The sequence below is a fragment of the Trachemys scripta genome, chromosome 19 (genome assembly GCF_013100865.1).
Source record: "Trachemys scripta elegans isolate TJP31775 chromosome 19, CAS_Tse_1.0, whole genome shotgun sequence".
Lineage (NCBI taxonomy): Eukaryota > Metazoa > Chordata > Testudines > Emydidae > Trachemys > Trachemys scripta.
Window position 1 is genome coordinate 3,600,229 of NC_048316.1, and position 21,556 is coordinate 3,621,784.

General features: G+C 45.6%; 1 protein-coding gene across 6 annotated transcripts in view; it reads right to left on the bottom strand.

Annotated features, from left to right (window-relative positions):
* The window catches only part of TP73 (tumor protein p73), a 74,371-nt gene that overhangs the window by 39,372 nt on the left and 13,443 nt on the right, over positions 1-21,556 (bottom strand). For all 6 annotated transcript variants that reach the window (XM_034753382.1, XM_034753381.1, XM_034753383.1 and 3 more), the window contains exons 3-4: positions 20,666-20,789; positions 413-658 (exon numbers count right to left, since the gene is read on the bottom strand). In XM_034753382.1, the coding sequence (XP_034609273.1) occupies positions 413-658; positions 20,666-20,789 (370 nt within the window). The remainder of the gene's footprint in view (positions 1-412; positions 659-20,665; positions 20,790-21,556) is intronic.

The following is a 21,556-nucleotide window of genomic DNA, read 5'->3' on the forward strand; positions in this document are numbered from 1 at the left end:
TGATATTTTTGTGGCTGCAAGTTTAATTCTCATCAGGGCTCCTAGAGCTTGAGTGATTCATTTGCTATTACAAATCAACAGAAATAAAAAAATATGAAAAATCTAGGGATCTACTGTGTCTGGAAATAAATCCTGAAAATAAACCCCACTATTTCCCAAAGTTTTGCTTGTCAGGCTTGAGTTATATTTGCTACCTCTAAAGGTGGCAACCAAAATACCCTCTGCTGACTATCGAATAACTATACATGTTGCAGCTGACATTGCAACGTCCACGGTATATAAACATGCACTGTGTCTCCTTCTGCGAAATGATACAGAGACAGTAAAGGGTTTGACACAGATTCATTGCGAACATTTCTACAGACACACATGCATCTCTCTACTGAAGTCAAGACGAACTCATGCAACTTACTGTCCAAGTGGCAGACTTGGCTGTGCTGGATTGCTGGAACGTCACCTCGAAGTGGTGGGGCCCAGGGTAGTCAGCGTTGGAGGGGATGACAGGAGCTGGGGACATGGCATCAAAGGTAGAGCTGGGCTGCGAGTAGGGAGAATGCGTTGGGACATTGGAGGGGTGCTCAGAGTTGTAAGGGCTGGTGGAAGCCGCTCTGCTGCCGATGCTCTGATCCATGCTGCTGTTCAGCAAATTAAACTGGGACTGGAGGAAGGGAAAAGGGGAGGAGGGGAAAAAAAAGAAAACACCAGCCAGTTTAGAGACAATGAAATCTCAGCTACACTTCTCCAGGACTTCAGGTGTCCTGTTACAGCCTCCTTAAAGGGCCAGCGCACTGGAACATTAGCTGAAATACCTCCTCTGGGTTGGTTTGTTTTTAAAACAGGTCACCACTTGTAAAAGGGATAAAACCTGACACATTGACATCACCCCCTTTTGTCAGCTTCATCCATAATGGAGGCAGCCAGGTGCCAAGATTCCTGGATTGCCAGTGCACTTTACAGTGTAAAACCACCTCTTTCGCTAGCAGGGAAATCACCGCGTCGCTAGGAAGAGATGTATATTTGCTGTTTTCTGCTACTCCCCTTATGGGAATGGCCTATTGACTAGAAAATGATAATGATCTTAGAGCTCACCCTACAAAATACACCAATACTACAGAACTCCATAGGATGCCAGAACAAGTGTGATGGAAAGGCTCTCATCCTCTGTTAAGTTCTGGAAATGTTCAGAGGGATTTCTATAGATCCCCGTTGGTTCCATCAGGGACCTTTCTGTAAGGGCTCATTCACTTCCATTTCAAATGGCAGCACTTTCAGTTCATGTGGGACCAAACCAACCCCACCCCTGAGCCAAACACTCCCAAACTTCACACAGGAACCCAGGCCAGGAGCCAAACTTTGCAAATGGCTCCTGTCTTTCTAAGGGGCTGAACCAAACCCCCAGAGTCCAGCCAACCTAAGTTTTGTGGGGTTTGAACTCTGGATCTCTTTTGTAGGTTGGGCCCACCTTAGCTGTAGAGAAGCCCCAACCCAGATGCTCAGCAGTAGCCAGACTTTACACTATTTCATAGAAGGAAGGAAGGAAGGAAGGAAGGAAGATCTATTAGTAAACTGAAAACAAAAGAATCAGTTCTGAAGAGAGACTGATGCTGACGCCTTGAATTTACCTTCCAGCCTTTCTGATTATCTTTCTTCCCAGGGTTTGTTCATTGCTTGAGATGCCTCTGTGTAAACACAGGGGCTTCCACCACCCAGTCACTACCCATCTACCCTCCCATCAGATCCCACCTTGATGCCTGTGCGATGTGACTTTATTCTCATAGCAAAGCAGTGAGATGCCACAAGTGCAGGGTTGTGCCTTCACTGCAGACTCCATCGGGAGACGGAGCCAGGCTGGAAGAGAGAGGAGAGTCCTTAAAACACATGCATGCCCAGTACTCAGGAAAAAACCGCTCACGTGTGTGGAGGAAAATGCTCCCTGCTCCCCACTTCGCTCCAGAAGAGTCACCTTGAATGAATTACACTGGTGGCTGGAATGTGAGGGCGGAGCCCACGGCTCCAGTCTCCATGCACACGCTGCACTCCGTTAGCAGTGGTATCACTCGGAGCCAGCACAGGGTTTTAAAAGGATCCACTCCGCTGCAAAGAGCTGCCTTCAAGCTCTGACCCACCAAGTGGATTCATTGTTATCAGCTCTGGGAAGCAAGGCTGTGCTGTGGCAATCTGCTATCTATGCAGATGCACTGTGGAGACATAGCGAAGTGATAACAGAGGGAAGTAGGATGGTCTGGTGACCAGGTACAGGGCTGGAGTCAGGACTCCGGGGCTTGATTCCTGTCCATAAACTAGCTGTGCTGGGTTATGCTGAACATAGACACATCAGCAAATAAGTGGGGCCTGCCTGTTAGTTACACATATCTCACCTGTCACATCTGCTTGGTTAGCAATTGCGGATCATGTTTAGTTCATATCATTATCCAAACTACTGGAATACACCTTATTTCTTCTTTCATTCCCTCCTTTCTCTTCCAGCTTTACTCCTCCTTCGTGCATTTTCCTTCTTCATTTTCCCTCCCAGATCTATTTAACTTTCCTCATTTTTTTCTAGCTGTTCCCAATTCTTCCCATCAGGAAAGTGACACCGATTAGACAAACTCTTCCTCATGTGTCTCTTTCCTCCGCTTGCCATCACATCGCAGGCTGATTGTGCTCCCCCCAGTTAGTCTAACACCACCGACAGCATTTAATGCCAAAAGCCCAGCCGTAGCCCATGCAGACGATACTGAGGGATCGCAGCAGCCCATAAAGAATCGTCAAACTCTGACTCTAGTCCCTTTGGAACAACCTGTGGGTGAAACCCACAACCATGATTCCGCTGCCCCCAAAGCAACAAAGACCACTCGGGAGCTGTAAGAAATTTAGGAGAAAATAACTTCGAAAAGTCTCTATCTCCTGGTAATTGCAGCGTGCCCAGAACCAGACAGCGATGTGTGTACATGTACATACATGCTGCAAAACACAGCTTCTGGGCTCAGCCCAGGGAATCCTTGGCAGACAGCCCAATAACAAAGTCAAGGGTAGGCTTGAGCAAAGGTCACCACTGTACCAAAGTGGGACAGAATGCATTTCCCTGGGGGGGAATGCACCGAGTAATGATATATTGCACGGACAGCTCTGGGACTTCTAAGCATCAGGGGGAGGCGGACTTCTAAGCACCAGTTTCCCAGCCACTTTTAGGCCTTTGGGCACCTATTGCCCGACCTTTCAAAGGGCACACCTTTCCTAGGCATCCTGCACCATGTCCTGTCTGCCCTCCATGACACCGGGAGGTGGGGGGGGGAGGGGAGATGCAATTGGCTGCTGCATTCAGTTCCATAAGGCCGACCGAATCAAATATATGGGACAAAACGACTCACATTGGTAGGTGGGACTTTCTGCACAAAGATGCAATTGCTGGCCAATGGCAAGGCCTCATCATAGCAGTGAAACAAAGGTGGGGTTTGCTGGAGGTTCGTTCGCAACGGGCACCGTCGTGAATCACCTTTGGGGATTGAACTGAGGACCTCCAGCACCATGTCTACCACTTGTTCTACAGGACTCCTCTAGCTTATAGCTGTAGGTCAGTCATTCCCTCAATAGATCAGCCGCAAGATGAGGTCCCTTTGTTAAACATGACATTTAATAATCGTTTGCTAACAGAAATTACTGTATGTCTTGCTTAGGGGTACTTCTGAGCTTGTGAAAATGTGGGTCTGATGCTGCTTGTTAACCCAGATGGACACACGCACACACACATTCTCCCTCTTCGATAATGAACCTCGCTCTTGGCCTGTCATGACCCTATTATGTCAGTGATGCCCACTCCCAGGCCCCAGAGTGACATTTCACATCTCGGTTTTTGGACTAACTCCCATTGAAGGGACACTACAGACACCAGTTTGCCTCCTGATTTAACTTTCACCCCACATATTATTTTCAAAGCGACTACTGATAGTGGATGCCTGAATTAAAGGGACCTGATTTTCAGAGGGGGATGCTTGCTTGGCACTTTCTGGAAATCAGGCCCTTTAAGAAGTCTCAACGTGAGGACTCAAAATCACTGGTCCCTGTTGAAAATCTTGGACTTAATGACAAACTGAAATTCTTTATCTACCCTGTGCTCATACAAAGCTTTCCGGTCATGTAATCAAGTTTAGCAAGAGAGATCATCTCCCACTGATTGTCTGAAAAGCAGCCCCCTCTGCTATCTCCCGGAAACATACACTAAAACCTAAATGATTCTGAATGGGTTAGAGCTGCAGACTGGAGAAATCTAGGTCTGACTGTCCAAAGAATAAGGACCAGGAAATCAAGGCAGAACACAGCTGTTACTTCTGCCAAACCAGACCACCAAATGGGCTTTATGGCTCAAATGTCACCAACCAAACCTCATCATAGCCCCCAGGTGCTCAGAAACTATGAAGATAGGGGTGTGTCAGCAGATATATCAATAGATCCTGCTCCTGAAGTCAGTGGCAAACTCCTGTTGATTTCACAGGGATGAAAAAGGGGAGAGAGTTGCACAATATTTCACACCAGAACAGGACAAAGGATCCTTCTCTTAAATGAGATCTCCTCTTTCTCTGTTAGGAGATGCATGCATGCATCCATGGGACAGGAAACCCTCAGAATCAGGGAGAAGTTGGATGCACGGGCTCTGTTTGTGGGATCACACTGAAAAAGAAAGTAATACTCCTAAATATAAAAATATCAAGGGGGGGGGGGCTGGAGAAAACACCCCATGCCTTCCCCACCAGGCCACTGGTTAAACCATGGAGCAACCCCCGTCTCACAGCCATTTTTTGTTCCTCTCTCAGATTTTTCATGGACTTAAGGCTGCTTTTCAGTTATAACGTGCTGTTTGCTTTGGGGGAGTAGGGGCATTTCCTCCAAGGCAAATGTAGAAAGTTATGAGACTGACGCCCTGGGAAGGGTTGGAATTTTATCTGGTAAAAGTTGCAATTTACTGAGGGACACAGCGGCAAAGTTCGTTCGAGATACTCATAAGAGTCATTAGAGTGCCCTCTGTCCATACAAAGTGGTACTACCAGACTCTGTAAATGAATCCTTGACAAGGCCTCCACTCTGGAACAAGCAAACATTCCCCTGCATGGCATGTCTTGAATACCACAAACAGCACCTGAATTACTTGGTGGTGAACTTGGTACATACAGCCCACAGAGCACACACACACACCCCCGCGTCATTAACATACCCGCCGATAAGATGATCGCATTGTTGCAAATAGGGCCTATTTCTCACTTTACACATGCACACCCATATCCATCCATTCACCCCTTCACACCCACTCATGCACACACCTACCCAGTTTCCCTATTTAGGTTTGTGAGAGTGGATTAACGTTGCAATCACCTTTCAAAGGCATGCTGTACAATTCATTTTACACAAGTGATGTTGTCTGTTAGCAGTTTGCAATAATGCAGTCCACGGTTTGGGAGATGCTCAAACGCACAGCTTTGATGCAGAGTGAAAATAAGATAATTGGCCAGATTTACCCCGGCTTGTTTTGTATGTACTGGGCCAGGTCCTGCCTTCTTATAAAGCTGGTTTTCGGCCTCTGTTCTGAATTTCCATTGTCAAATATTTCCATTAACAGCTGATGTCTGTGACACTTCTGGGGTTACCAAGGTGTCCAGTGTGAATCACTATCACCTGCTCACAGCATGAGAGAGCCTTATCTGTGCCCAAAGGGGAAAATCCTCCCGTGCTCTGCTCCCGGCTCTGCAAGCCCCTCCCCGCTCGTTCCCCCTGCAGGCTAACAATTAGCACATGCCACCTCATTACACTCGAGTGCCCAGTCCCTCATCTTCTGGATACCCTCAATGTACACTGATCTGCTGCCTCCATGGAAGCAGTGTACCCCCGTCCACCAGCCTCCTCTCACGTCAGCACTCTCTTCAGTGCAAGGCACTGGGTCGTGTCCACTGTAAAACCAGACAGAAGTTTATTTAGCACAGCTTAAGATAAAGATCCAAAATGGATGCAAATAAAAGGACTGGAACCACCAGGTTACAGTGTTACATAAAATATAAAATGCAGTCGAGAGCCTGTACTTATTAACCAGTTCCCTTTCAGTCTAATAAAGTATTTCTCACCCAGTGGTCAGTCCTAACAGCACTGGTCCAGTCCAGAGAGGTGGGATCCACTTTTCATGGGATGTGCATACTGGCAGATTGTCACCTCAGTAACGAATAACATCTTGTGCCCTTTCTTCTTCTTCTTCTTCTTCTTCTATGCAGCCCCAGACTTTTTGTCTCTTTTCATAATCAGTTCATTTACTTCAGCTCAGCCCTTGAGGGTCCCCTGTTCAGAATCTTTTGTTGGAGTTTTTTTGTTTGTTTGTTTTTGTCTTTGTAGATGCTCAGGCCTGCATCTGGTCCAGACTGTGAACACCAGGCTGGGCTGGGTCCAAAGATGTTGATGATTCTCACTCTTGACTGAGTTACCTGAGACCCTCCCCACCTCAGGTGACGTTTCATCTCCAACAGTTTGGGACCACAGTATTCTACATTTTACGTAGCCCTTAAAATATTTGCCATACAAACCTCTCACAACAACCATGGCGATCAGCTAGTTCTTAGTTTTCCCCCACTTTGGTGAAGTATCATGAAGCTGGTCAGACATAGGTGTAATATGCTTGCCTGGGCATGTTAGGGCATGTTTGGGCATGCCCGTGTCATAACGGCACAAGATGGAATTTGTTCTCCTCTATTTGGTAAATTCTATGGCCTTAAATACCATGTAAGTGTGGCAGAACCACTCCGGGAAAAACAAAAACTGACTAATTCTACATCCAAAACTCAGACCAAAATCCAGCCTTTTTCTGAGGTTGAAAAAAAACCAATTCCAAAAATGTGAACTTTAAAAAAAAAAAATTTAGCATATTTTTTGGTGTCACCTGGGATCAGAGGAGAAATACCTCAATTCTCCACCTCAAGCATTGCTCCTCTGGTGTTTCCTATTCAGATGCAGTCAGAACACTCTGGAAATCTCACAAATGAAAAAGCCTGTTCTCATGAGATTATCATTTTGATCTGAGAGAAGTTTGATCTATTACATGTAGAACCTAGTCTTTGGAGAAGCTAAGGACTTTCGCATTCTATGGCTGAACATTCTAGCAAAGTGGCTATGAGACACATCCATTGAATTAAAGCACTGAATTCATCTGAGATTTGCTCATGAAGAATCTTTACAGAATTTTCCTACCGTTTTCCCCCTATGATGTTTAATGGAAAGAGTTATACATTTTTTACCCATTATTCTATAGGCTTTTTCACGTGTTCTCTTATGGCAACTTCTCACATATTCTTGTCAACTGTACTAAGACCATGAACAGCCAAGAGAGTATTTGTAATAACTCCTACCAGCCTCGGGGCCTTGTTCAATTTCACAGGGTCTCTTTTAGGTGAATAGAATGATCCAAAAAGTGTCTACTGCAAAGCCTGAGCTCATCCATACAACAGGAACAGCACAAGCCGTGCAAGCCTTCTCCAGATAGCGTCCTGCACATGTGTTCCAAGACACCTCTGAGGGAACCATGTCCAGGGAACAGACTCTATTTCAGTCTCCCTACATTCACTCCTTTCACCTTGTCCTAGCCAAGTCTGTCTCCTCGGCCATCCATCCCTCGGTATTTCTGCTCAGGCAGTCTGCTGCTATCTGAACTCAGAGCACAGAGGCCACCAAACTGTCCTCAGACAGGTAATTATTGTCACTCACTCCCAGCCTCAGCTGGACCTCACCCAGCAATCCAGATGTGCAAATCACCATCTGGCCTTACCCTGAATCATCCAGTCTTCCATTGCTGAGGCCATTGTGAGCTGTTCTCAATCCAACCCCTTTGCTCTGGGCGGAAGGACTGTCCCTGCTGTCACACATCATGGCTCAGAGTGTATAATCGCACTTGGAAATGTACATGTGTTAAACGACAAGTCATTAAATATATTGTTTGTAAAAGCATGATTTCTCGTGACAAACGGGCACAGATCTTCACACTCCTCCTCCCCCCAAACAAAGTCAGTCTGAAATGCTTGCAACTAACCAGATTTCAGACTTAAGAGACATGTTTTAACTTGGGAGCCTAACCTCACCCAAAGGAAAGTTACTGGTTTACAGTATAATCGCTTTAAAAAAAAAAAAGCTATCAAGCTTTTCCAAGTAAGACCTCCAGTTCTCTACATCTCCCACAAGATCGTCAGGATTCTGTGACTAACTGATGGAATGTCAAACAAGATCTAACTTGCATTTGCAAATACATCTCTCTTCTCCCCTTAAATATGTGTATTAAACCCTCTGTCTGCTTCTCCTGCTGTATAGTTTGCCTAAGATAAACAAGAACCTCATGAACTATCCATAATTCCAGAAATAATCACAGGAAACTTCATCTAAACTGATATCAAAATATATCTGGAAAACAATCCACAGAGCCCATGATGGCATGTTCAGCCAGCTAAGCACAGAGCTGCTGTTTTCTTACTACTCTTGGAGTAATAAAATGAACTCCAAGATAACATCCTGCCAAAAACATTCATCGTCAAATAAGAAAATCAAATCTATTTTCTCAGGAACAAACAGAAAGTAACTGGTTTACATTGATGAACCAACATACTGATTTTTTGGGTTCTCATTCTGTACATAAATATTCATCCTTCAAAAATAACAGCAATGTGTGTTCTGATAGTCAGGGATAAAGAATAAAGTGTGTGTTGGTTCAGTAGTTATATCCTGAATAGTGGGAAATAAACATGAAACATTTCCCGTCTCGGCAATTTCTATTTCCACGGAGTCAAGAGCTCTGCAGACTGCAGAAATCCAGAAACCAGAGGTCTGTTGGAAATGTTTGCTGCAAAATTCTACAAAACTAGGAAGAGTGCTTAAACGATGTTGCACGTTTACCCTGGTTAGAGTCAGGACCCCTGGGCTGAGGATATCCAGCCCTACCACCAATTCGCCATGTGACTGTGTGACAGAGCCTTACTGAGCCTCACTTTACCCGTAAGTAAAAGGTCCAGTATGGGAATGGGGGAGCAGCTCCAAGCTACCACCGCCTATAGCTCCCCCAACCCATACGTCCCCCACGGGGAAAGCCAAGCCCACATTTCACCCACCATGGACACAGCCAGCTGACCTGACCTCTCCTGTGCCGGGGGTGACTTCGGACCAACTTTCTGAGCATCCTGCAGGTGAGGGAGCGAGGGTGGAGGAAGAGAAAAGACAACCCTATACCTCCCCTCTCTACTCTCAGGGCTGCTCCTGTAGGGAGGGGCCTCACATTCTGCTCCCTCTCTCTCAAAGATACTGCCCGTCTTGCTTCTACGAAGGCTGCCACCCCGGCACCAGGTTCCCTGCTCCCCAGAGGACTTGTGAGCTATTGGAATGAAATGCATAGGAGAGGGAATCCTTTCTAGCCATCCACCCCCATCACAGTAGTATCTGAATAAAGGCTTTCAGCTTTGGGCCATACACCATGCTCTCGGGAATCATTTTTCCATTGGGCAATATTTTATTTGTATTTATTATTATTTATTCTTTGGCTTTCCATAGTTCTAAGATCAGTCATATGCCTCACTGGTCACAAACACATGGCAAAAAGACAGTCCCTTCACCATGGAGTTCACAATGTCAGCATAAGTACTCTCTGAATCAGTCACTACCTGCAAGCAAGCTACGCTCCCATCAGTGTGCAAAGCATTGACCTGTAGCACTTAGAGCTAAACACAAGTCCCTTGCACGAATCATTGCCAGGAGAAAGGACCCAGTGTCTACCAGTGTGAATGTTCCCACACAATTTTAGTGTAGTAGGTGTGATCGGTTCTAAATAAGAGCACAATGAAACAGAGGCTTCCTGGTCTAGGATGAGCTTTTCTCGGGCCATGACATTTTGCAAGAAATAGATACGCAACAAAATTCCTGTTGGTGTTTCAAAATACCCCACAACGAGGGGTAAGATATTGAACTTGAAAAGCACCTGCTCTGTATGCTCTATAAGTGCTTTCAGAAGGATGTTTGCTGCCCCTTTAGATTCATTATATGCAACTGTTAACAATAACGTGCAACTATTTACAGTACAACATCCACTCCAGCCAGCTGTCCTAGCGTGTGCAGTGCCTGTGTGCAAGAACAATGTACAACGTGCAGATAAATCAGAAGTGACCCACTGCCACGAGCACGGATTCTCCGAGTGTGAGAGACACGCTTCTTTTCAAAAGACAACACCTCTGATAAAAGTAAACCACTCTATTTGTGAGAACAAGAGCTTCATGTCTAGCAACCTAAGTGATCATTTGTACATTGAATGGGATACACCATCCATTTCAAATTCACATTTCTACCCCAAAATGTGTTCCCTATCATTGTTACAGAAACATCGCAGATTACAGAACGAAGGGCTGGATTCTGCCTCTAATCTGTGAAACTATTTACAATGGTAATGGCTGGGGTTGGGAATTGTTTGAGAGATGGGGATTGTGGTAAGCTATTTTAAATTGATGCACTTAGTCTATACACCTCTACCCTGATATAACGCTGTCCTCGGGGGCCAAAAAATCTTACCATGTTATAGGTGAAACCGCGTTCTATCGAACTTGCTTTGATCTGCCAGAGCGTGCAGCCCCGCCACCCCGGAGCGCTGCTTTCCTGCGTTATATCCAAATTCATGTTATATCGGGTCGCGTTATATCGGGGTAGAGGTGTATTTTTAATTTCTCCTTTTAGCACTCCTATAAGCTGACATAAGTAAATTAAATCAATTAAATCAATACAAAGTCAAATTACACGCAGAATGAACAAAGGTGCCAAAACATAGTCCATAGAGATTAGTCAAAAGTATTACCCTCACCCCTTGTTTCCCCCACTATGTTTTCTCTGTGCGTTTAAAAGCACTTTGGGTACGGTCAGTTTCCCTGTTTCCCAGTATAGTTGATTTCCCCTGGCGATTGTGTGAACTTGTCACAAAGCAACAGGCAAAAGAAACAAGATTATTTTTAAAAATAGGAAACTGTGGTTGTAAATCCCCAAATGTCAGCAGTGGGCTTCAGGGGCAGCTGTCGTACCCAAAATGACTTTAACTCCTTTTTTTGAGAATGATCAGATTGCAAGTTGGTGGTGTCCCTTTAAAAGAAAAATCCACAAGTAAACATTAAATAGAAATATCACTGTAATAATGGCACACAGAGTAACAGAATTACAATGCGAAACCAAGCCACCACATGTGGAAACAGAAACAAGCAATTCAATAATTTCAACCAAGAATTGCAACACTGTTTTACTCTATATGTATACTTATTCATCAATAAATACAAAAAGAAAACTGCCCTCAGAAAAAAATTCTTTGTTATTTAAAAAGGAAATGCATTTGGGGATAGATGTCTTTCCTTCACTTTGTATATTCATTAAGGACGCTCTTGCCTCATATATCCTGAATACCAGAACAGCAAAAACAAAATCTGTACACTAAAACAGCATCATATTGTTTATAGACCATGCTGAAAATGTATAGGTGAGAATCTATGTCCAGTGCTAATTGTCATAATCTCCCAGCACCTTTAATCTGCAGAAGGAAACCTATTTGGGGACACAAACACACACGTGCGCGCACACACACACAGCATTACAGAGATGCAAGTGTTCCCGTGGTTTCTGCAAATGAGCAAGTCCCAAATGAAGGATGCACCAGTGCCTTGGTGCTGATGAGCAGCTAAGAAGTTTGAAGACCGACTGTTTCTTTAAACTGTAGCTCAGAGCTGTAGTTAGTTAAAGATACGGGAGAAACCACAATGCAGGGTATAGAGGCTTGTACAGATGTATTCATGTGGGACTCAGGAGATTCAAACAGCTACCTCAGCCGGAGATTTAAATCGCATTGAAGACTTTGCAAAGCACAACACACATCTTAGATATACAGAGAGTGCACCAGAGACATGCCAACTAAGTAGACAACATTTTAACCACCCCATCCTGAAGTAGAATCTGGTGAAATTTCCTCTTGCAACACTTTGGAGCTGCCATAAAGTTGCAACCTGCCTGATGGTCAGAACAGATGAGTGCCTCCTGGTGCTAAAACAACATGATCTGTTGCATGTGCAGAAGAGTACATAAGCAAGCATCCATCCAACTTCCGTTCTACATCAGCCCCTTCTTGCATTGGGCCACCCTGCCTGAATGAGGACTGAATCTCACGCGTGGCATTTCTCATATAGCAACAGGCGCAGAACTCAAGAAAACAGAATGAGAGCGCAATATTCTGCAGAGCCTTTTGCCTTGGGGGAGAGGACATTCCCTTTGGAAGAAAAATAATAAATCAAATGCTGTTCAGAAAAGGTAGCACCTACCGTGGTGTAATGCTGCATTGGGTCGCTAATATACAGCATTTTAGTCTTCTTGGAATTTAAAAACAACTAGGAACTTTCCCGCCACAGGAGTCATGGGGTCAGGGGAGGATGGAAAAAATAAAGAGGGTATTAATCGACATACGATAATGGAACGTAAAGAAAAGGGCAAGTGACTAGGGAGAGGCAGCGCCGGGGATGCTGGGCTGGCTACCTGTCTGCAGTTTGTTGGCTTTCTCGCTTTTTCCATCTCCCTTAGTTCTGTCATCTGCATCTAACAACAAAACTCAGGCCCACCCCTTTCTCTCCCTCATGACTATTCATTAAAACACAGGGCAGGCTGAGGCTTGCCCAATGATGTATTGGATTGTACCAAATGTCCCTACCAAGGGGGAGTCTGAGGGTCCTTCTCCATAATTAAATTCAGCTGGATTTAATTCCAAAAAGCTGCTTGTAGAGGATCAATGGAGCTAAAAGCCATTTGAACTGCACCTTTTATCAGTAGAATAAGGCAAACAGATTTGCACTGATGAGTGCATGAAGTGACTTTGGGATAACTCAAATACTGTGTTTCTGGAGCTGGGCAAATGTAGACATTGGCCTTTATTCATTCATTCTATCTATCTATCTATCTATCTATCTATCTATCTATCTATCTATCTATCTATCCCATGATTCTGATATATGGCAGGGGTTGTTTTTAGTTTCCTCCTAAGGTCTGTTATCCATATGACATCAACAGGGTTTCCTTCTTTTGCTCCTGAAGGACTGGAGTTGATAACGAGTACAATGCAGAAAGAGGCACGCTCAGCTCACAGGGTTACTGTTCACCATGTCTAGGAAAACATCTCTGAAGGAATAAAGTGGGATGACATCATTATCTCTTAAACATAAAAGAGCAGATTGCCTTTAGTGAATCAGTAGAGAAGTTCCCAGAGTGTAGTCACACAAATGTCCCCATGCTGCAATCCAAGCTAAATAGCAACTCATGATCCACTAACCAAACAGTAAACTACAAGAAAATATTGAGAGGAAAAATGAACACATGATTCACTAGTTGGGAAGTTCTTGACAGTTCAGAGCCACAGAACAGCTAGTTGATGGGTGGCTGATTTCCTGGGTTTTCTCCCCACCAATAACCAATGTCATTCTTATGTCATTCAATGTTCTTACGTCATTGGATTGCCTCTTTTCAAGACGAGATGATCTACCTATCCTTAACAAGCCTGAAAAACACCAAGACTTCCCTTTACTCAGCTACATTGCAACACTGTTAATCAATCCTCTTCCAACATGAAATCAGACTATAAGATTCCTTTACATCAAATGCAGCTTGTGAATGATCATGATGACAACAGTCTCACTCACCTACCAACCTCCCAGAAAATACATTTAAAAAATAATCTTAGGCACAAACAACTATTTGGCTGGAGGCAAATTCAGTGACATTCACTATCTGAGCCATGTTTTGGATCTGACAGATCTCTCCCCTACCTTGGGGTTGTGACTCTGGAGTTTCCAGTTTCTGAGGACTGATGAAAATCCCTGCTGGTAGTGAGGGGCTTCAGAGGTGCTGTTAGGTCTGGATCAAGAGAATTCAATTGACAGTATGGTCCAGGAACAGCTCATCAGAGCCAGATGCCAATAACATAGAAGCAAATGGTGGGAGTGTGGGGGGGGATTATTAGCTGGAGAGGAGGAGAGTGGAAGTGGACACAGGCAGACGGATAGTGTAACTGTCCACAGCAAGGATGTCAGAGTCTGATTAGTGACCCTAGCAGAGTGCAGAACAATGGTGCTGGTTCCTTGAATAGATTGTGTCGGCTCCATTATCTCTGCAAACATTACATTTGGGAGACAATGATAAGCTTCTTTAATGTTCCCTGAATGTACCTCCCTTAAAGGAAGGTGAAGGTCCACTCTCCACTGTGGAAGTCACTTGACAGGTGAATAGGATTTGATGCAGCACATCGGATCACTGGCCCATCAGCTCTGGCATCCTGCCTGCAGCAGTGACCTCTACCTGGTGCTTCAGAAGGAGGTGAAAAACTCACAATATATTTGGCAATTCTGCCCGGGGGGCCCAGGTGATCAGCTTACAACCTGAAGCGTGAGATCTGACGACCTGTCTCTTAGCATGTACAGCCACAGATGTGCATAGGTCATAATATTGTCCAGCTCTTAATCCAGCTATAGCATTTAACTCTATGCCACACCACTCACGTGGCCTAATCAGGCATCTCTTCACACTAAGAAGATTTGTATCTTTTGCCTGGTAGCTCATGGACTTTTTAAACATGAAACTCCGCCTTTAAAAATAAGTGCTCTTGTTAACCAGCAATCCCAGGTGTACTATCAGCCTCACACACACACAGGTATTGTGGCAGACCAAGAGTCACCCAACAGCTCTGAATAATTGCAGGAAATTGATGCTGTGGCCAAAGAGGCCCCATGTCTTTTCTGTTTTCATCCAGTAATTCATTTTTTTTTACTGCTAGCTAACGAATACTGTGACATCAGTTTTGAGTGATTTTAAACCCACAATAATATTGCTGTGATCACAAAGAAAACCTGCTTTTTCCCACCTGCTGGCGCCTAACGTCTACGCTAGAGATCCAAGTGCACAGCGCTATGCAGTACAATACCAAGCACAGGCAGAATTCGAGAGAGATGCTATAGGAATCCTGGATGCTAAAAACTGCTTCTGGGTGGAACATCATCAAAGTCAGGGGAACTGTGCAGGATCCAGGAGTGTCAGTGACAGCCCAGGGTGAGACAAATTGGTCTGGATAAAGTGAGAACTTTACCAGAAACTTCATCCCATACTAGAGACAAACCTGAACCAAATCTGTGTGCAGATTTGAAGAATGGTAGATAATTCCCCTCCCTCAACAACACAACCCTGCCTCAGGTCCTCAGTTCAGTCAGGACTGGAATCAGAAACAGCACATCCGTATGGGAAAGGCCACCCTGGTGGCACTTCTGATCTGGCTACACCCAGGATGTGAGACATTTCCTGACATGCTTGTTCCCAGGACATTTCTAGGCCACAGAAAAGCAGAGAAATATCCAAATGCTTTGAGGCTTATGCAGACTCAACTTTCAATATACAAGCCATGCATTGCAGTAGTTGTACATATCGGAGAAATACAGACCATTTCCAAACTTGTTTAGCATTTCTTAATTTCATATTCAAAAGTCTTTGGTGCTTTAAGTAGCTCCGTCTAGCCTTTTGCACAAACCAAAAGTCTAACAATGTCATAAATTGCAAGGAATCTTTGCTGTGCATACAATTAAACACTGGAAAGCTAGTCACTGGCAGGTCTGCCACAAACACCCGCTTACACGATCTTTTTCAGATGTGCGGTAGCTCCAGAATTAGCCTGCTCTCCTCCTGAGAGATGGGAGTGCCTGGCGCTCTGAGCCAGATGCCCAGGAGACACCTTCATAAGATGCACTTTACGCCTGGCTAGACTTCATAATGGAGCTATATCTCAATATCCTTGGAGGCTTCTCAATCCCATCAGGAACACGGGGCAGAAAGAAAGCCACAGCCCACAAGCCCCATATCAGTGGAGTTGTCCCTTGGTTTGAGACAGATTGTTTTGTGCGGTTTTCTGAATGGATGGGAATTTTTAATACATGGTGGGTCATATTTTCAAAAGCTGGCACAACGGGTGCATCTCCAAAACCCTAGTGGGTGTGTATGTGTCTGCACCGATCAGAGAACGGTTCTCCTGTTGTAACTGCCCTTGCATGTGCAATTATCTGATCTCAATATGAAAACTTCTGTTTCCATGCACCATTATGGACAGTTGCAGGAAATAGTACACAGTACAAGTATTTTGCTGTGCCTTAACCGCAGGCTCAATCGAAAACATGGCCCAATATTTTCTATTTAAAATAAGCCCCTTGGTTTGCATCTGCCAGTTTCTGTGGGCACCAAGGGGGCTTGTGTGTCACCACAGAAGGCAGCATGCAATGTTTCTTCTCATTAAGGTACAAACAAGGTGGCCCTCCGCATTGAATAGAATATACAATCTACTTGCTAAAACAGCAGGTACAATTACAGACCTGGAGGTAAGTACCATGTTTGAATGAAAACCCTCAACAGCCAGGCACACACACACTGTCTGGCCTCTTGTCATGGGAGGAGACGGGATCCTTCTTGAACTACTAGGACTCAACCCAATAATGATAATAATAATTTCAACACCAGGAACCCCTTAATCTTGTAGACCAATAACCCAGTATTCCCGACAAAACTTCTGTGACACTGTCTCCTTCAGAGAGAGATGAAAAGCTTTACGTGAGTGATAGGAGAGGTGGCTTAAAGATGTCTTTAGTCAGGATAAAAACTAAAGAAAATGCAGCTCTGGTTGCATGGCACCTTTCGGACGTGGGAACTGTCATTTGAATTGTAAGGGTAAGAATACAGTGGTGTTGTAGCGATGTCAGTCCCAGGATATCAGAGGGACAAGATGGGTGAGGTCATATCTTTTATTGGACCAACTTCTGTTGGTAAGAGAGACAAGCTTGCAAGTTTGACTCGAAGAAGAGCTCTGTGGAAGCTCGGCAGCTTGTCTCTCGCGCCCACAGAAGCTGGCTCAATAAAAGACATGACCTCCCCCACCTTGTCTCTCTTGCGAGGGCAAAGGCAGGATCCTGTACAGTGTGGTATTTATCAGATGACCTGACATGTCATCTGGACACTATGCACCGCCCGCTTTATGGATTTGCTCTCTTTGGTTCTCCAAGAAACTAATAGCTGTGGGCTAGAATTCATGTCACATCTCTAATAACAGCGCCTTCCACCGGAGGAATGCTTTACGAAGACTGGTGAACTGAGCAGCACAAACCCCGGGTCATGAAGTAAAGAAGCACCATTATCCCTCTTTTGCAGATGCTTAGGCCAGGGCTCAGAGAGTTTAAGTGACCTGCCACGGGTCACAAAGCAAATCAGTGGCAGAGCTGGGCGTAGAACCCTGGAATCCAGTAACCACAAAACTATACTGCTTCCCTTAGAAATCTCTCTAAACCTCATGAGCACTTTGCCTCAGAAAAAAGAACTAACAGCCACCTCCTTTACTCAACACATAGGCCACTTTTATTTCAGGCCAACAGGATCATGTGTCTGTGCCTTTATTTTTATACTTGTGAGCCTGCTACACATTCTAGTGGTGACAGATAGTACCAGCTGGACTCATCTCATCCTGAGCTAAGCAATATAATGTACAGTCCCAAAGCTGGGCCAGTATAAATGTTTACTAACAGCTCATGATATCAAACTAGTGCTAACATGCACTGGCAGTTAGCTACACCCTCTGCACATGCTCCCCTGTTCTAAGCCAGGACGTTAGGAATCCTGCATGCTCATCAGCCCATGGCATGTGTCCTGCAGTATGATGTGGGCAGTAGGATGCCCCCCCTCGGCTGCAATAACCGGTTGCATGGAATTCACACTTGGCCCGGCTTATGTTACAGCAGGAATAACGAAAAGGGAGGCCGTGGCCAAAAGGCTGGGGCAGCACCACAATTAGCATTTCGCTGTCCACCTGATCCGTCTGCCAGGCAGACAAAGGCTGCGGAGAAGAGGGAAAGAGGCCCACAGAGGAGGGAAAAGTGCAGACGGAAGGAGACTCTCAGGACTTTTAGGAGGGAAGCAGGAGGTTTGAGGAGGGAGATTTAATAAATGGGCAGGAGTTCTGAGCACTTGTCTGTGTGCTTGCCGTTAAAGAGGGGACGTTCCCAGGAGACCAAACCTGTTTGACAGGGAAGTTTTGACACACTAATCTCTGCAAACCGCGCATCAGAGCGGCAGAGACATATGGAGCGAACAGTTCTAATCTAGACAGGTCAGAGAGATCCTGTGTGTGTTTTCTATGAATAATAATGCTTTGCGCTTCTCAACACTTCTGTGAGGACATGGTGGGCCTGCCATTTGGGCTGACAGATGCAGGGACTCAGAGAGGGGAAGTGACTTGGTCAAGAACATGCACAGGACCCAGATCTCCTCTCCTCCTAAAGCAGGGCTGAGGTGCGAAGAGCATAAGTAAAGTATCCGGAACCATGTGTGTGTCTCACTGTCTGTGCAAAGAGTTAGGGGAATAGTGGGTGGAGGTTCCTGTTCCAGAGGAGGGCAGGAGAGCCTGTGATGTGTCCCAGCGAGGGCCATGACAATAAAGAGGGAAACATTCTGATCCCTCTGGACAGGGCCGGCTCCAGCATTTCTGCCACCCCAAGCAAAAAAAAAAAAAAAAAGCCGCGATCGGCGGCGGCAGTTCAGCGGCAGGTCCTTTGCTCCTAGAGGGAGTGAGGGACCTGCCGCCCCCAAATTGCCGCACGTGCCGCCCCTCTCCCTTGGCCGCCCCAAGCACCTGCTTGTTAAGCTGGTGCCTGGAGCCAGCCCTGCCTCTGGAGCGCTCAGCCAGTGGGAAGCAGCTCATGTTCACTTCCCGCAGCAGCGGAACATGTGACCATCTCATTAACACTAGCGGGGAGGGGGGGGGATTGTGAGTGTAGGTTTACCTGAACCAGCCCTGCTTTCATTCTCTGCAGATCAGTACATGGATTAATGGACAGTGTGGAGGAAAACAGACCTAGTGAGCGATCAATATCAAGGCAGTGGATCCAAATGCTAGAAAGAACACATTGCCCGGACTATCCAGGTTTTCAACCACTAGATAAACTGGACTGCACAAGCCTCTGTGTCTGCATTAGCCCATGAAGTACGATCTGGGGCCAGTCTGAGGCCCAGGGCCGGCATTCCCTTCATATACTAGGACAGCTGGCTCTGGTGCATTTTGTAAAAGAGTAACATAAAAATTGCATATTGTGGATCAGTGATGCTGGCAACTTTATGAGAGGAACTTGCTGAGAATACAGAGTTGGTGCTTTTTAAACCTCTACTCAACAAATGAATTTACTTTGTTATAGCCATTGTTGTGAAGGTTCCTAATAACAAAATGAAGGGTCTGATCTTACAAAAACCTTACTCACGTGTGTAACTTCACCAGCTACTCGCATGAGTTAGGCTGAGCTCACATGAATAAAGATACGCCGTCTTGGGCCTTAATTTTGGTGAGCATGGAAAAATTCCCTGCAAACTGCCGTTGTCTGAAACAGCAAGAAAATCAGAGAGCAAAGCCCACCTCAGTCTAGGGAGCTTCGGTTTTATTTTGCTCTCTCCCCACTTAGAATCAATCACATCCAATAAATGCTTAAAACCCTTTCTCCTTGATGGACGTGGCATCTCTTTTCCTAGCCCTAACCGAGAGACTATGCAGACAAAAGTACTAAGAACCCAATCTTGCCTCCACTCAGAGCCACAGAATCATAGAAGATTAGGGTTGGAAGAGACCTCAGGAGGTCATCTAGTCCAAACCCCTGCTCAAAGCAGGACCTAATCCCAACTAAATCATCCCAGCCATGGCAAAGCTCCTCTTGACTGCAGTGGGAGCAGCAGTGGGCCCTCACTGAGTTATGCCTGTAGAATATCTTACAAATGACTTTTACCACGCAGCGTGTTTATACTTGAGCAATTATAGGTTATTTATGTTGTTAAATGGTACTTGCACAGCTCTCCACCTTCATTATATCCGGGAGCCTGTGTCTTGCGAGTTCAAGCAAGCAGAGGCACGAAGCAAGTGTCTCAGTGCAGCTACTATGACTGAAGTGCTTTAAACTGTTCCAGCTCCAATAGCACCTCCCTCTGTGCTCTGCTGCCTGCTTGTCTCAGGGGTTTGATTTTAGCATGTTGCTCCCATGGGGGATACTTTGGGGTATGGGGCAATAACAATAGCTGCTCCTGCTGAGTATATGGATGGGGGGAGTCCGTCATCAAATGGCCAGAGTTGCTCTGTGTTTTAGCCGGATGTTTCTACAGACCAGAATCAAACAGGGACCACCATGGTCTGTGGAAAGCACCTTTGCCAGGTGACACAAAAGAGAGCCACCCCGTGGTCAAGCCAACAGACGCTGTACTACTCCATGTCTTACCAGGACACTAACCCACGTGCTGTTCTGAAACAGGCACCTCATTGGACAATCCAGTGAAACTTATTAATAAGGGACTGCTATTATCCTGGCCATTGTATGAGGTGGCTGCATAATGCGGTACAATTAATATGGAAGAGCCCTGCTTATTCCATTCACCCATACAATGGCTTTTGGCCAGCACTGACTTTGTTTGGCTTATGAGCCAGTAACACAGAAATAAATGCCTCCATATCCCACTAGTAGCCCCTTGAGCCATCCAGTCCCCCAGGAGGGAAACAACCTCTTATTTAAAGTTACTATATTTCTTGTAACCTGAATGCACTCACCATGACTGATTCATTCATACTCCTCATCTGGAAGACATCCATTGTGACCTCGGTTTGGTTAGACACCTCACTGCTTCCTGAATGACTGGATGGAGGGAGATCAAAATAGGTGCTGTCTGGTTCCCTGAGAAAAGGAGATGACATGTCTTCAGCTCCCCCATGCAGCTTTCATCAATCCCACCCAATAGCTTGGCTTTCCCTTGAACTTTGACCCCTTCAGCCTTTTGTTTTCCCAAGACAGGGCTGCCCCCTTGAGCACATTTCACTTAGACAAATTGATGGACAAACAAAGCATAAGACTCAGAGGACTTAGAAGTTGTCACTCAATAGCGATCAATTAGCCAGGCAAGGCATTTCTTCCTTCCGGGAATGGCTTTAAGTTATAGAACCGCTTGGAGGAGAAAATGAAATGGAACCAGTCCTCCTTCCCTATTTGATCAGGAGGCTAAGTATAGCGGCCAGAGAGGTTGCAAAACCGTGGTGCCGTTAGAAAATGCTGTGTATTTAACTTTGGAATGCTCGTTTCTTAATCAGGCAGACCCTGAGTGGTGTAAGACTAGAGAGAGAACCACTACAATAGGAGTGGGTCTTACCTGATCCATCCAGCAGAGGGCACATACCCACAGGCCTGTCCATCACATCCACCTCTCCCACTAAGCAGGGGCTTGATCCAAAGCCCATTAATGCTAGTGGAAAACCTTCCCATCGGCATTGGAGCCCTGTGCAGTATCGTCCAGGGCGCTGTGGCAACACGACTCCATTGGAGCCACATGAACCGGGACGCCTCACGGCAGCAGCTGCACCCAGGGCCCCCAAGTGGGGCTATGAAGGAAAGATAATGCAGCCCAGGACTGGACGCTCTTGTCTGCCTAACCTGTGTGGGACTAGAGG